Source organism: Cyprinus carpio, chromosome B3, assembly GCF_018340385.1.
Source record: "Cyprinus carpio isolate SPL01 chromosome B3, ASM1834038v1, whole genome shotgun sequence".
Lineage (NCBI taxonomy): Eukaryota > Metazoa > Chordata > Actinopteri > Cypriniformes > Cyprinidae > Cyprinus > Cyprinus carpio.
This window is the reverse complement of record NC_056599.1, coordinates 19,755,795-19,772,374: the sequence shown is the minus strand read 5'-3', so window position 1 is coordinate 19,772,374 and position 16,580 is coordinate 19,755,795. Positions and strand designations below refer to the sequence as shown.

The 16,580-nt window shown below is 37.8% G+C and overlaps 1 protein-coding gene across 6 annotated transcripts in view; it reads right to left on the bottom strand.

The window, feature by feature from the left end:
* Nucleotides 1-16,580, bottom strand: part of LOC109061437 (protein sidekick-1-like) — a 297,368-nt gene that overhangs the window by 29,372 nt on the left and 251,416 nt on the right. For all 6 annotated transcript variants that reach the window (XM_042720114.1, XM_042720116.1, XM_042720118.1 and 3 more), the window contains 5 exons: nt 15,802-15,952; nt 14,009-14,246; nt 12,216-12,331; nt 10,228-10,417; nt 4,223-4,321 (listed from right to left, as the gene is read on the bottom strand). In XM_042720114.1, the coding sequence (XP_042576048.1) occupies nt 4,223-4,321; nt 10,228-10,417; nt 12,216-12,331; nt 14,009-14,246; nt 15,802-15,952 (794 nt within the window). The remainder of the gene's footprint in view (nt 1-4,222; nt 4,322-10,227; nt 10,418-12,215; nt 12,332-14,008; nt 14,247-15,801; nt 15,953-16,580) is intronic.

Sequence of the window (16,580 nt, the reverse complement as noted above, 5' to 3'; positions counted from 1 at the left end):
ATTCGGCTCTGGTTAACATCTGCAGTCATTGCTTTCCTTTGCTGCAGAAAGACTTTATTCAAATATGTCTTTCATCGGGGATGTCCTCTGCCTTGCCTTCACTCCTTATATCAAATTTAATCCAAATGTCAAATTCAATACAAAGAGAAAAGAACCACAAACAAAATGCTGATGTGCAACAAACATGCATAAAATGAAATTTGTTTGTGTTTTAGCACAACAGTTCCAGCTCAGGTAGCCCTTTACTGACACCAAACAAGAATTATGTTCTTTTTAACTCATTTTATCCACCTTATTTTTCATGTAAATCTGTACATTTTATGGGTCTGGCTTCTGGTCTCATCTACAAAAGCATCTTGTTTTTCTGCTAGATATTGCAAATTGGTGTGTCTTAATGTATTATCTTAATTATAAACATGTTTTTTTTTGTGCAAACTGTTTTCTTGTCGTTGTTATTCTACTAATTTTTCTCTATCGCGGCTAATGAACCGGAAGTCTCGCCCATAGGCTTACTTCCGCATTGAAGAATAATGTGGATACTGGATATTATTTAGCATTATCATTAATTGCCATCATTACAATGATTCATTTTTAAACTAAAGACCAATTCTGTGAGTGAAAAACAGTTTCACCAATAGCTGCCGCTCAAAATGAAGCAGAAAAAGTACAAAATCTATCATTTTATAATTGTATTTAGTTTGTTATTTGTTGGAACATTTGATGGGACAAAAACAGAAGGTCCATATCTTTCATTACAAGATTACTTATTTATCCCTGGATGAGAATCACTGTTTAACATTATTGAAATACTAAAATTTAAAACAAACTAATTAATTAATCAATAGTGTAATATATAAACTATACTAAAATATAGAAAATATAACTATATTAATATATGAGTATACTGGGAATCACTGTTTATTCACATATTAAAAATTGTAACTAAAACAAAATAAAAAGTGAAATGTATATTATAAATCAAAGTAAAATATAGAAATATTATCTTTATTAATAGATAAGTATGTTGCCAATCAATTGCAACTATATAAAGCTCTATATAAATGCTTCACTCATTCATTCATTCATGCATTCATTCATATACTAAAAAAAAAAGAAGTGTATTATGCTAAAATACAGAATGTTTTAGGCAAATTAAAATTCATGTATTCCTAACTTAGAGACTGAACAGGCATGGTTTGACACAGAAGTGCTGTGCTAGATCTGCTGAGCATCCATCTGTATCGTGTCCGAGGGAATGACACGTGTTGCAAACCGCCAGCAAAACAAATGATAACATTATCGGAAAACATGTTGAAAATGGAATGTGTGGGCAGAGCTTGGCCGTGGGAGAGACGGAACATTATTCAACCATCTATTTATCTTTCAGGATGCTTGCACTGCATGCTGGCCCCCTTGGGCTGTGCAAAACAAAATTAGGCCATCCCACATTGTGAATCTGCAGCACTTGGGGGCTGCCATTTCATCCTAATGTCCACTTCAGCCGTGAGGGGCAGTGGAAAATCACATACATTCATCCCCAAACACACACACGCAAACACCCTCTCTTCCCAGTTACTTCCATGCCTGTGTCTATATTTCTAGAAATACAAAGAGTACTGTGGGCAGAAAGCAGCTCGTTTGCATGGCTCTGACAGGCTATGACCCATGCATTGTTTATTGGGGCTTTGCTTTTGGGAAAGGGTTTCCACTGTGAGGGCATCGGCCCATGTGATTGGCTAGGTCACAACCCCACAAACTCCTGCAGCTCCATGTTCCTCATTCATTGCCCAGTGATTACCGGTCCTGCAGCGGCCAGCAAAAACACTCACAAGGGCAGAGCCTCGGCAGAAAGGGCAGGAAAGCCCAGCCCCCCGCCACTGAATCTCAGCAAGCGGCATTCTCATCAACACTGACTTTTAATGCATTTCTTTTCTTTGGGATATTCTGAAAGCCATTTGTCCAATTAAAATGTTCTGTTTTTTTTTTTTCATTTTTATTTGAAAAAGTATTTAAAAAAAAAACGTTTAATATATCTGCTGTCGACTTATTGACATTCTAATGTGTGAAACAAACAAAGAAAACAAAATAAAACAAAACAAAAGAAACGGCCACTGAATCTCGGCTTCCTCACCAAAAGTGTCATTCAATGCATTTCCTTTTTTCAAGATCTCTCTTTTTATTTTGGACATTATGAAAGCCATTTTTTTTTATTAAAATGTTCTGTATTTTTTGCAAAATAGACAAAGCAGAAAGAAAATAACTTATATTAAATATAAAATAAATATTACAAATATTTTTCAAAAAAGTTTAACATAACTACCTAATGATAAAGACACAAAAATAGCAAAAATTGCAAAAAAATATAAAATAAATGAAACATCAACAACAGCAAAAACAGTCACTGAAACTCAGTAAGCGGCATTCTCATCAACATCTGCTTTCAATGTATTTCCTTTCTTCAAGATGAAGCAAATTAGAGGCATGCCAGGAAATCTCGTTTCTCTCTTTGAAGGGGCTCTTTCTGTGACTTCAATCTACATAACCAGCATCTCTTGATCTGCCAAAGTATGACATAGAAACAGTGTGAAATAACACCATGCGTGTGGCATGTTGGTCTGGGAGCGCTGCAGTGTTGATGTAATTATCCAGGTTCCGCTGGCGGGGGCTGCGCCTGCCTTTACATCTATTTAGCTTATGTTCACAACACACGTCTGAGCTCCGGTCTGATTTAACATAATTTTCTGTGCAGTTCTTCTGTCAGACCCTTCTGCTTTTTGTGTTTGAGTGAAGCGGCTAGAGTCAGATTAAGCACAACTATTCGATCTGCTGCAAAATCCACAGCAAACTCCCATTCCCAGCCACGGACTTTAACGGTCAGGTTTGCTGACGCTTCTGGGAACACACAACACAGTTTTTAGCGGCTTTGAAAACAGGATTACATTAAGGCTTTGCTGTAAACAAAAGTCTCTGCTGAAAAAACATCATAAGCTGGAAGCTTTTTTCTTTTTGGGGAACATGATAGCTGGTTTCTAAATGGTCTAAACTTGCATTAGCTGGTGCAAGATGGTAGACGAATGGTTCTCAAAGTGAGTGGCACATTGTAGAGAGAGACTTCCATATTTCACTTACAAATTTTTCAACTGGGATTTATAAGACTTCTGGGTAAACTTGCTGTGCCACATTCCAGACTAAAATGAAACGTGCATACGCATATCTCATTTTTCTACAGTATACACACCATAACAAAGTCCCAATTTTCCCCAAACATCATCAAAATGCTTAAACTGGCCTCATTTTATTCAAAATGAATGCTTTGTGAATAGGATTCTATCAGCAAATGTGTTTGGATCTAATCTTTGCATCGCTGAGATTGCGTGTATTCTTCTCTGGTGTGATTTGCACAGGCAGCATGATTTGGCAGGCGGCTATTCTGAGCTTCATTCACTTGAGGTGTTAGTCAGACTAATCTCATTAAAACGCAGGGATTTTCTTCTCTCTGGCTCCTTCTTCCCATATGAGGAATTAGTCTCAGGTGCACGGTGACATGGCTTCATTCACAGAGCGGAGGAAAGAAACAGGCTCTGCTCTGAGCCAGATACTGCCAGTCCAATGCATTTCACGCTCTCGTGTAGGCCAGATCAAGTACTGAGGAGACTGTTTTTAATGTGAGGTGAAGTACATGAAAGCAGCTTTCCACTTGAATCCAGGCTACATGGGTCAGCCGTGATCATTCTTACGAGAAGGATGGCAATATATTTAAAAAATGCACAAAAACAGCACAAAGAATTGTTCAAATGAATCAGTCAAACCGACTTAACAAATCAGACTGAATACATACAAAGGATCAGTCTGAATCATGGACTAAATTAGTCTGACAAGTCACTTCCTAGGTGAATGGTCTTGGATTATTTGCTGCTTATTAATAGTTAGTAAATTGTTACATTTAAGTATGGGGTAGATTAAAGGATTTAAAATATGGTCAAGCAGAATAAGGCATTAATATGTGCTTTATTAGTACTAATAAACAGCTAATATGCTAGGAATATGCATGCTAATAATTAGAAACTAGGTAATTGTGAGAATTGGTTCTTAAAATGAAGTGTTACCCAGTAGTGTAATAATAAGATAACAATATGTTGTGAAAAAAGGCAAAATCTCAATTTGTTCTACATTTAATTTCTTCAGTGTATAAATTCAGGATTTGAAGTATTATTTCTCTTACCCATAATTATGCCATTGGGGTCCACAGGGGGTTGCCAGACCACCCTCACTTCTGTGAGACGCACCTCCGGGAACACAAGTCTCATAGGTGGTCCGGGAACTATTGAAGGGGAAAATGAGAGGCCAAAGATGAGATTTTATCATTACATGACTCCTGCAGTAATTACAACACCAATACACCTTATAGAACTCTAAAGCTTTCTCTTGAATTACAGCTGAACCACAAGCCCAAATCAGAGAGCTTTAATAGAGGTTATTTAGCTTTCAAAGCAGCAGCAGCAGCAGCCCTCTGAGACAGCCTCTGAAATGGTATTTACGTCAGGATAAGGTCATTATAAAAAAATCTGATTTGAAAAGGACAACAACAACAAAAAATGTAACATTCATAAGAAGACAAAATCATAAGGGATGAGGAGAAAAAGAGACAGTTATGACAGCATTTAAACTGTGTCAGTTTAATGAACATATTCCAGATTACATCTCGTCAGTGGAAAAGGCAGCTGTTTCCATCTGTAAGAGTGAACGCTCATGTTCCATCCATCTGTGCACAGAAATACTGTTCTCTGATCCACTTTCCTATAAAAATAATGTGAAGTCTGAATGAATAATTAGGAGTGTTGCATTAGTGGTCGGTTGCATGTTGCCACTGTATTCTGAGAGGTTACCAGGATGTTTTAGGTGGTTGTCAGGGTTTTGCTTTGTGGCTGCTAAGAAGTTCTGAGTGGTTGTCGGCATATTGCTACAGTATGTAGTTGCTAGAATATTGTGGGTGTTGGCCAGGGATTTGCTAGAATGTTGGTGGAAAGTGGTTGTCAAAGTGTTGCTATGGGGTTGCAAATGTGTTCTGAGAGATTGTTAACACAATGTTATGGGTGGTTGTCTGATTTTTGCTATTATATGTCATTTTTTGAGATGTTTCAAGTGGTTGTTAGCACATTACTGCAGAATGTGGTTGCTAGGGTATTGTGGGTGGTTGTCAATGTGTTGCTATGTAATTTCCTGAGATGTTCTAACTGGCTGTTAGCACACTACTACAGAATGTGGTTGCTAGGGTATTGTGGATGGTTGTCAAGTTGTTGCTATGAAGTTGCAAAAGTGTTCTGAGTGGTTGCTAGCACAATGTGAGAGTGTAATGAGTGGCTGCCAAATTGTTGCTATGTAATATCTTGAGGTGTTCTAAGTGGTTGTTAGCATATTACTGCTGAATATGGTTCCTAGAGTGTTGTTGGTGGTTGCCAGGGTGTTGCTATGTCATTTCTTGAGATGTGCTAAGTGGTTGTTTGCGCATTACTGCAGAATATGGTTGCTTGGGTGTTGTCAAGGTGTAGCTATGTAATTTCTACAGATGTTCAAAGTGGTTGTCACAACACTGCTGCAGAATGTGGTTGCTAGGGTGTTGTGGGTGGTTGTCAAGGTGTTGCTATGCGGTTGTTAGTTCTGAGTTGATGTTACAGTGTTATGGGTGGTTGCCACAGTGTTGCTATGATATTTCTTGAGATGTTCTAAATGGTTGTTAGCACATTACGCTTGAATTGGTTGCACATTACTGCAGAGCTATGTGGTTGCTAGGGTGTTGTGAGTTGTTGTCACAATGGTTTAATGGGTGGTTGTCAAGGTGTTGCTATGTAATTTCTTGAAATGCGGTTGTCGTTAGTTCTGAGTTCTGAGTTGTGGGTGGTTGTTAAGGTGTTACATGTGTTGTTAAAAGTGGTGAGTTGCCACAGTGTTGCTATGATATTTCTTGAGATGTTCTAACTGGTTGTTAGCACATTACTGCAGAATGTTGTTGCTTGGGTGTTGTGGTGGTTGTAAAGGTGTTGCTATGTGGTTGCAAAAGTGTTGTGAGTTGTTGTTTACACAATGTTACAGTGTAACGGGTGGTTGTCAAGGTGTTGTATGTAATTTCTTGAGATGATCCTGGAATGTTGTGGGTGTTACTATGTGGTGTTTAGGTGTTGCTATGTTGGTGCTAAAGTGTTTTGAGAGGTTGTTAACATCCACAGAGTTATGGGTGGTGTTGCTACAGAGTTATCCACAGAGTTATGGGTGGTTGTCATTTCTTGAGATATTCTAACAGGATGTGATCACAAGGCTATAGAATGTGGTTGCCTTGAGATATTCTAAGTGGTTGTTAGCACATTACTACAGAATGTGGTTGCTAGGGTGTTGTGGGTGGTTGCTAGGGTATTGCCATGTGGTTGGTAAGATGCTCTGAGCCGTTCTGGACTCGGGAAATTACTCTACAAGTCATAAAATTTGAAGTATAAATCAATTTCACGAGTTACATGCCAAAGTCTCCTCAGTTTTGTTTTTTAATTCAAATCCAAACCTACCAAACCAAAAATACGTACTAATGATTAGCTTTGGGCCAACAAGCTGCAAAATCTGGTCATCCTCCCCTCTGACTTCGTCGTCTTGTCCTTGACCAAAGTATTTAGATCCATGCTGGTCCATGAGTGCTGCCACTTGGCACACCTTCTCACTCTACCCCTCCTAAAGCAGACCATCACTGAGTCATATGCTCCACTAGATGAGCAGAGCTCTATCATTGTATGTTAAGATTGAAGGGAAACATTGCCAAGGAGTGATCTGCTGCCTACAGGAGGAGACCAATGATGACTGGAGGATGTAATGACTGTTGCGCCCTACTCTGAAGGACACAGTGTGCCACCGGTGCTAAAAGAGGGCTCTGCTAAAGGCCTTGATTGAGGGGGATGTTTCCTTCCCCTGCTGTTGCCTCTCACCTCTAAACATACACACTTTCCCCTCTCTCCAAGGCATCTGTGACAGGCCTATACATCCACTAACAGGACACCTGTAGAGCGACAGATAACATGGAGGGAATCCAATAACGGTGGTGGGCCAGTGCTGTGCCTGAGGTACACACACACACACACACACACACATATAAGCAGGAAACGACACCACTGCTGTGTTGTCCGTGAATCGCTGTGCTGTACAAATGCGGAACAAACACAATCAAAGTAGTGCCGTCTCTCGACTGCTTCCTTATTTCTCTCTGGATTCCCCCAGTCGATGCGGTCGGTTAGACGGATTCTATGTTTCATTTCCTGGACATTATGGAACTTATTAATCTAACACATCTGACAGCGATTTGATTTGTATTGCTTTTTGCAGTCATAGTGTGTGGGACCGTAGGGACACATGTCCACAAGAAGAAGCTCTTACAGTAGAGCGTGCTTTTCCCAAGATGCCTCTTTCTCTTGCCAATGTATTGCTAACATTCATCATCCTGCTATCAGCCCTCCGCGTGCCATGAGGCTTATATGGAGATTACACGCACATGAGGAGTCTTTTAACTACTTATGATGCACGACTCATGACTCGAGTGCATTTACTCGGCGTGAACCTACAATTAGAAAATCCGTTTATTAATTACTTCTTTAAGCGAGTCACTAATAAACGCACTTTCCTGCCAATCTTTTCAGAGATGTGCGAACGCTAATGACTTTAAGGCACGCTAATCAAATCGCAGTGCAAAAAAGAAACGTCCAATTTGCTGCTTGCTTTGCTGATATGGCTCTGATTAAATCCAATCACAGGATGTTTAGGTTTACAGAGAAAAGCCAGAATGATCACTTGCGTCCGGCCGAAACAAGATGGACGGCCCGTAACATCTCCAACCCCCTGCGTACGGCGTCCGAGGCCGGGATAAAATGCTGCTGTACCATCAGTCCTTAATGAGGTCTGTTCTGGAGGGGAATTTAAAAGGCAAACACACAGATAATTGCTGGCAAGGTCGAGTGAGCACAGACGGGAGGACACGCTACCCAGGCCCTGCGCTTCCATCATAAATGTGCGGCGGTGAAATGGCCCAAACTCTCTGCGTCTGTCAAGGGGGAGCTCCATTTACAGCCACGTTTAAAAGAGTCCTGTTATCTCTTATTCAGAGAGCAGCACAGAGCTGACCGCGGGCGTGTAGACTCCATTAATGTGACTCTGTAGCCGGCTGGATTAAGGGCTGACCCCTGTATTTCACATAGTGGGCTGCTTTAAAAGGCTCTCACAAGCCGGGAGAAAAGGCTTCTATCGCTATCCCCCATGACGTCCACTCTTGTGATAAGATTTTGGGTTTGTAAAGCAAGCTAAAGTGCACAATGTGACGTGTGTGATTCAGTAATAATGTCGTTTTAGCTAATGACTTACAGTATAATATTTATATTAACAGTACCATATACACAAATGACATGATCCAGACATGCAAACATATCAAGAGTAATATATTTACAGCATTTACACCTTGAGATAAATGATAGATTTTCACCGGATTGTAATCTGAATTTGAATTATATGTTTTTCAAATGTCTATTACATTTGATTCCCCTTAGTCTTAGTCTTGCATGTGTGGTTTACCGTCTAGTTCAGTAAAATATTTTATTTCCATTAATTTCCTCCTTTTCCATTGAGATATCTAGATAACAAAATAATTTCTAAGTTAAGAACTCATGGCAGATGATTTATATTTAATATTACTTTTCCCAGTATAACATGCTTGAATGAAATAAATAAGCTTTGAACATGAGATACATTACAATTCAGCACTTTATATGTGCGCTCTATATTGCTTTATCTGACAAATCTCACGGTACACTGAGTATATCAGTTGTTTCTCTGGAACAGCCTTGAGGGGGGCCTTATTTGTGCCATTTCCCAAAAACATATTTCTGCTGTAGTCTGTCCCTTATGGCCCTGTTGGCTGTATAGCAATCATATAAGAGTGCATTAGTTCCAACTGTTATTTGTCTTTAATCCTGACCGGAGTGAATCACTGCTGTAATGGATAGCAAACTATCATACCTCTCTTCTGAAAGCTTTCATTCCTCAAATTCCTCAGCCAGCCCTTCAAAGTCTATTTAAGTTGCAGTCCATAAAGTAAACATTTGGAGGCCATGAGTTTGTGCTGTCTGTATTGGTTTACCTGTCTATACCAAATCTAGTCTTAAAAAAAGACAGTGAGTGAATCACGAACACAAAGGAAGAGAATGTACACTAAAAACAAATGAAGCATCAAAGGCTATAGAGGACCTTCAAAAAGTGTCTGAAAGAGCTTAAGACTAAATGCCATTTCATCTTTTTTATTCTATAAAATCCAAGGCCACATCAATCTGTGCACTCTTCGTGCGCAGAGCAAATGCCCATTACTCATGACAGCCCATAAACTTACACTGCTCGGTCAAGGAGCGTGCATTTAAGTTTACAGCATTAAAGGGATACTTCATCCAAAAATGAAAATTTTGTCATTATTCATCCTCATGGGTTTCAAACCCGTATGGCTCTCTTGGAACAAGAATTAAATACCATATTTGGAATATTTTTAAGGTGGGCTTTTTAAAAACAATGACAGTTCAGTGATGTTTTAGCTACACAAATTATGCACGCACAAAAAAACACCTTACAAGTCTTCTGAGGCCACACTATTTAGATGAGGAACAAACCAAATTTAAGTCATTAATAATCTTCCCCAGCAATTCCCTGAGAAATGGTGACAGTTGAACCCATATTTGTGAATGAATCAGACCAATTTGTGAACCAACTGGTTTATTGAAAAGAACAGGGTCAGAATGTATTCAATGATTTTGATTCTCAAGTTCAACTCACTGACGCAAGTATTTTTTACAAGTCACTGAGGAAAAAGATTATCAGATAATAAAGATTTATATGTCAATCTTTTCCTCACACAAAGATTTTATGTGAAATCCGAAGACTTTAAATATTGCACAAAAGTTGGTTACTTCTTTTTAGATGGTCTTTGGTGTTTTTTTGTCGTTTTTGCAGCCTGATGAACAGATGAGGTGACTATGAACTGTTGTTGATGAGCTGCATTAAAAATTCTTTTATGTTCCAAAAAAAAAAAAAAAAGCATACGGTTTTGGAATGACATGAAAGTGGGTAAATAATGACATCATTTTTGGAGAGGTATTCCTTTAAACTCCCTGTGTGGTCATTAAATTGAATCTCAGTGGTGAAACATGAAAGGTTGCTCACCATCATCCTTGGTCCTCTCCAAGACTGGGGGGCTGCTGAGCTGCCCATCTCCAATTCGTGTGAAAGCCAAAACTTGGATTTCATACTGGACGTATTTACGCAGGTTCCTCAGTAAGACAGACTGTGTCAGGTTGCCTTTAACCACATTCACCTGTGCCTCCGAATCTGAGTCTTTCTCTTTGTACATAACCTGAAACAATAAGTATATTAAGCATGATTATAGTTCACATCACCGTTGTGTGATTTAGTGATTGTGACTAACTTTAATTTAAGGTCACATTAAATACAAACACACAGGCTGTTAGTAAGGCTGAATGGCATGAGGTTTGTCCCTCTGAGTCTATTGTTCAGCAGGCTGCTGTTTTTTTTCTCTCGTCATAAATCCTCCTGCCTTAATTACTGTTGACTTAAACCAGAGAAGCTTTTCTGAACATATGGGTGCACATCCAGATCTAACTGCAAATATTTGTCTTTCCACATGGGTCAGACTTTCAATGAATTTTTCAACTTTTAAAAAATGATAATGAAATGGTACTGGAACAATCATTAACTGCTTTATATGGCTTCTAAGATAAAAGAAAAATGCATAAAATGTTCAAAGGATAATATCAAACTTAAAAAAATAATAATAGATTTTCCCCTTGATTTTTGATCATATGGCCCCATGTTTCAACACTGCAAAAATAGTTTTTCATATCTTTTCTCACTGAGGACAACTGAGGGACTCATATGCAACTATTACAAAATGTTCAAACACTCACTGATGCTCCAGAAGGAAAAACACTGCATTAAGAGCCAGGGGTGTAAACTTTTGAACAGAATGAAAATGTATACATTTTTTATTTTATTTTTATCATATTTGTTCATTTAGTACTGCCCTTCAGAAGCTACAGAAGATACTTACGTGTTTCCCAGAAGACAAAATAAGTTCAATTTACCCTGATCTACAAATTCAAAAAGTTTTGACCTTAATGCATTGTTTTTCCTTCTGGAGCATCAGTGAGAGTTTGAACTTTTTGTAATAGTTGCATGTAAGTTCCTCAGTTGTCCTCAGTGTGAAAAGATGGATCTCAAAATCAAACAGTCATTTTTTGGAAAGGGTTCAAATTAGGGATGTCAGTTTTAGATCATTCCCATAATCGATCGTCGTTCAAGATCAATTAATCGTTAACCTTAATACTGCAAAATGCGTCTATTGCAGTGGCAAACAGTCAGTGGTATGACAGAAGGTGCAAATGCCACTAGTTACTGTATATATAATAAATATACACACACATATATTATGTAAACAAAAACTTTTATTTTGGTTGCGGTTAATCGCAATTAATCGTTTGACAGCACTAATATATATATATATATATATATATATATATATATATATATATATATATATATATATATATATATATATATATATATATATATATAAAATATGTAATGTCATAATTATAAAGTTTTGACAATTTACATATGTAATGTATATGTATTTCATGTATTTACAGTAGCATGAACCATGAGTAGTCGAGTAACTCAAGTATTTTTTTAAATAAGAAATCGACTAGCAGAAATCAGTAGTCGTGCAACCCCTAGCTACTTATGACTGCTTTTGTGCTCCAGGGTCACATATTAGATTGATTCATTTTAAGAATAGTACAGTACAGCTAAAAGGGTAGTTATTATAGGAAATGTTTGGTTTCAGTGAAGAATAAAAACAATGCCTCCCCTCCTCAAGAGAAACAACCATCAAATCTTTCATGTCATTTCATCATACAAAACACAGTTTAAGGGGTTGATCTTACATGAGAAAAACCTTTATTCACTTCTGAGATGCTTATTATACTGAGCCAAAGCTCCTTCAGCAAACATTGTTTCAGAGTACCTCAGCGCACTACTTGACATCAGTCTGAGGTCATTTTCATTTGTGTGAAATCACAGCTAATAAAAATAAGACAAACAACAACGCAGAAGCTATTCTCACGAGTAACCACCTTATATCCGAGGATGTTGCCATTCTGCTCATGCTCAGGAACCGAGCCCCAGGTTACCAGGATGCGACTGGAGCTCATGGCCTCCACCGTCACATTTTCCGGAGCCCCCGATGGCACTATGCAAACACAGAAAGACAAATCACACTCCCTTATCACACTGTGCCTTAACACACGGCCCCGAGTACTGAGTAAACTCACAGGGATTAGTCACCTCTCCAATGTCATAAGGGAAAAAAGAAAGCAAACAGCATTAGCGTGTGAGCAGCAAACAAGAGTTTGAGCGTGAGGAGACAGTGAACAGACCACTAAAAGATGGCAAACCTTTAACACCAGTCCTCATATCAGACAGCACAGCCAGCCCAGAACGTCTCTGCGTGTGAGCTATTAGTCACACAATTATATAATGACTCCATCCACAGACAAACTTCAGTTTTTGATTACGGTCATCCAAGTGCAGCCTTCAAAAGAACTTTTAACGTTGAAGTGTGCAATTTCTGATCCACTAGTGGCACCAAATGGAATTGCAATCTGTTTGAGTGGGACAACTAGGTTAGGCACAACAACACTGACTCATTTATTTATTCATCACTTGATCAACTGGATAAGATTGTGGTGGGGTAACCTGATCATCCAAACCCTGGAAGATGGAAAGAGTGTTTAAAACTAGTGTTTACTTGTCATACTATCAGTTATGGATTTAAGCTGCTCAAATATTGAAGCTTGTTTAGAGGACGATGACTATTACTTTAAGTGATCAGACTTTCAATTTTTTACCAAGTGGAAATATAATTAAATTGGGGAAGAATAAAACAGTTCAATTTAGTAGTTTCACTAATGTTCAAAAGTTGGGGGTTGTTGAGATTTTTTTTTACATTTTTAACAGTCTCTTATGCTCACCAAGGCTAATTATGAAATATTATTCCAATTTTTAAATGTAGTTTTTATTCCTGTGAAGCAAAGTTGAATTTTCAGCATCATTACTCCAGTCTTCAGTGTCACATGATGCTTCAAAAATCATTCTAATATGCTGATTTGCTCCATTTCTTATCATCAATGTTGAAAACAGTTGTGTTGTTTAATATGGATAATAATGGAAACTGTGATACATTTATTTTTTTTAATTCTTTGATAAATAGAAAGTTCAAACGAACAGCATTTATTTGAAACAGTAATCTTTTGTAACATTATAAATGTCTTTACTGTCACTTTTGATCAACTGAATGCCTCCTTATTGAATAAAATGATTAATTTCTTTGGGATCTGTAGACCTGGGCTAGCAACCACCCAGAACTACTGCATTAACTACAAAACCCTAGCATTATGGTGCTGTCTTTTGCATGCGTAAACATCATTCTCATTGTTTACAAAAAATGTAAACATGTTTAAAATTCAGTCTGATATCACCAGTGACACAGAAATGACACACTTCACCTTTAAATAGCATATTTTTGAAGTTTACGCTGTAGCCATTTGGGGCCATAAATCTTTCTAGGGTGTATCTTGCAGGGAGCAATGGTAAAGATAAGTAGCGACATCAGGCAGCCAATCACCTGGCTTCTTATCTGCAGTGTAGGCATGCATTCAGAGCAGCTCTCGAGTCAGACAGAGTAAGTGTGCTGTGAGGAGCTGTTATGTTGATCACATAAAGGAAATAAAATTTCAATCTGCGAACCACCTGTTTAGATTTGAGAATATGATTATCCTAAGAATGGAAATTTCATGATGCTCCCTCTGCATCCCTACGTCCCATGGGGCTCATCAACCCATATTAGTATCCGACTGGGTGTCCTCACCTGACTCACGCGTACGTCCCTTCAAAGGCTCACTCCAGGGCCCGGGGCCTATGGAATTAAAGGCCTGGATCTGCAGCTGGTATTCGGTCCACTCCTCCAGACCCTCCAGGGTGATCTCCCTCTCCAGTCTGTCGTTCACCAATCGTGTGCTGGCCTCACCCCGCAGGTCCGCTCGCAACACTCTGACCCTGTAGCCCACGCTCTCCGGGTTTCCATTGTACTCAGTCTCCGGCAGTGGCTGCGGGGAAACATCACTCTTGTTATTAATCAACTGAATTACTGACAGAGATGTTCCTCGACATAGAGTGTTTTCATTTCATCAGCGGTAATGAAGATAAGGAAAAAATAATATTTTAATGAACACATGCAGTAGATGCTAAATGGCAAGAAAAAAACAGGCTGCAAGGCATTAATAATGAACTAACCAAGGTCTTTTGCAGTGGAATAATCTGGAAAGAATTGATTTAAATAATTTAAGATTAATTATCTGTATTCATGAAGGTAACGATACACCTTTTGACACACGGTGATGCGAATGAAGAGTTTTCACAAGATGTATTTTGGTTTTAGCAACAACTCTTTTGTATATGCATACATATTTCAATTAATAAATGTTTATGTTGTTATGGTAATTTTATATTAAACTGACAGTCAAAAGTTTGGGGTTAGTAAGTTTTTTTTTTTTTTTTATTAATTATTCAATGAGAACACATTTATTAAGATTTCTAATTCAAATTATTTTTTTAAACATTTTAATCATTAAAGAATCCTGAAAAAATATGTATCAGATTCCATTAAAATAATAAACAGCACAGCTTTTTTTTTTAACATTGATAATAATCATGAATGTTTCTTGAGCAGCAAGTCAGAATATTAGAATGATTTTTTAAAAAAGATCATGTGACACTGAAGACTGGAGTCACATGATGCTGACAATTCAGCTTTGTTTTCACAGGAATAAATTACAACATATTCAAATAGAAAACAGTTATTAAAAAAATAAAATAAATAAAAAACCTTCACAAAATTACCATTTTACAGTATTTTTGATCAAATATATGCAGCCTCCAATACAGACCCCAAACATTTGAACAGTAGTGTATGTTACAAAACTTTGAACATTGATACACTTTTTTTTTTAATCATTCTGAGCAGTATCTTCAACCTTCAAAATATTATTTTCCTTGACTAAAATTATATGCCCTTTAGGGTAAAATGGACTAAAAATAAAGAACATGACAAAATACTAAAATACTAAATTTATAAAACTTTTTTCATTACGCAAAACCAAAGAAGAAAACAGTGTAAAAATAAACAGTGCTTCGTCTATAACACGCAGTCTCAGCAGAGTCCTGAACAGTGCTAAAGCAAGCAAGCTGAGCTCAGCCTAACCTATAAACCTATAAATATATGCTCCTATAAATCTCATATTTATATTTAATACACATATTTATTAATGCTACATCATTTACGTGCACAAAAAAAAAATCAAATGAATGATTTTAATTGGGTTCCAAAAGGTAAGTCACAAACTGGCAAAACATCAGCTCTCATGTGCTTTTAATTTGACAGGTAAAGCGCTTCAATTTGAGAACTCAATTTAGGCAGTAGCTCTCACATGTCAGCAGTCTTTATATCAGGTGAAAATCAATAGATGTCTAAAAACACTCTGCTTTCAACATCCTAGCTTGTATTCATGTGTGATACAAGATAATGACAGCCTGTCAGAACACTAAGACTGAAAGTTACAATAATAACAAGTAATAACTTCCTTGAATCACAATGGCACTTACCACCCAGCGTAGCCAGAGGCTGGTCTCACTGGCCGTGCGCACCGTCACACTGCTGGGCGCCTTGTCTGGAGGAGCCTGCAGGGTTTGAATTACACGGGACGGCACGCTCACCGGACTCGGGCCCACAATATTCACCTGACGCATTCGGAACCTGTAACCACCAAGTTAATCAGTCACTTCGTTAAAACTTAACATTGGTCAGACTTTCCAGTGGGAAAGTAGTACACGGCAGTAGAGTCTGTGAGGAACCCTGTGTGGGGCATGTGCTCGCTGCAGTTCACTTTATAATTGCACCAATTACCATGAAATCAAAGTTTATCAGTGAGTAGAACAAATGGAGAGGCTGCGACAACATCCATAAGATCTGACATAAATTGCAAGGTAGAGAAAAACATGGAGGCAAGCAGTTCATCATGAAGCTCAGAGCTGATTCAAGCTGTCTGAAACAAACGGATGAAGTCAGACATGAAACCTGTTTAGATTACAGCAGTATCTTCATATTTACTAAATGAAATAGTCTGATTATCGATGCACTGTAAATAAGACAATATTCAAATTAAGCAGTTTACATGTGACAAATGTATCGTACGGTTCATAGGTACAATTTTACAAAATATTATTTTTATATGGTGAATAGTAGATTTGTAGCAAATTCTGGAATACAGTATTTGAAATAAGGGATGTCAATAGATTAAAAGATTTAATTAAATAGATTATATTAGCTGATTATTCAAATAAAGCGATTATTCAAATAAATTCCATATATTCATATTTTTTGA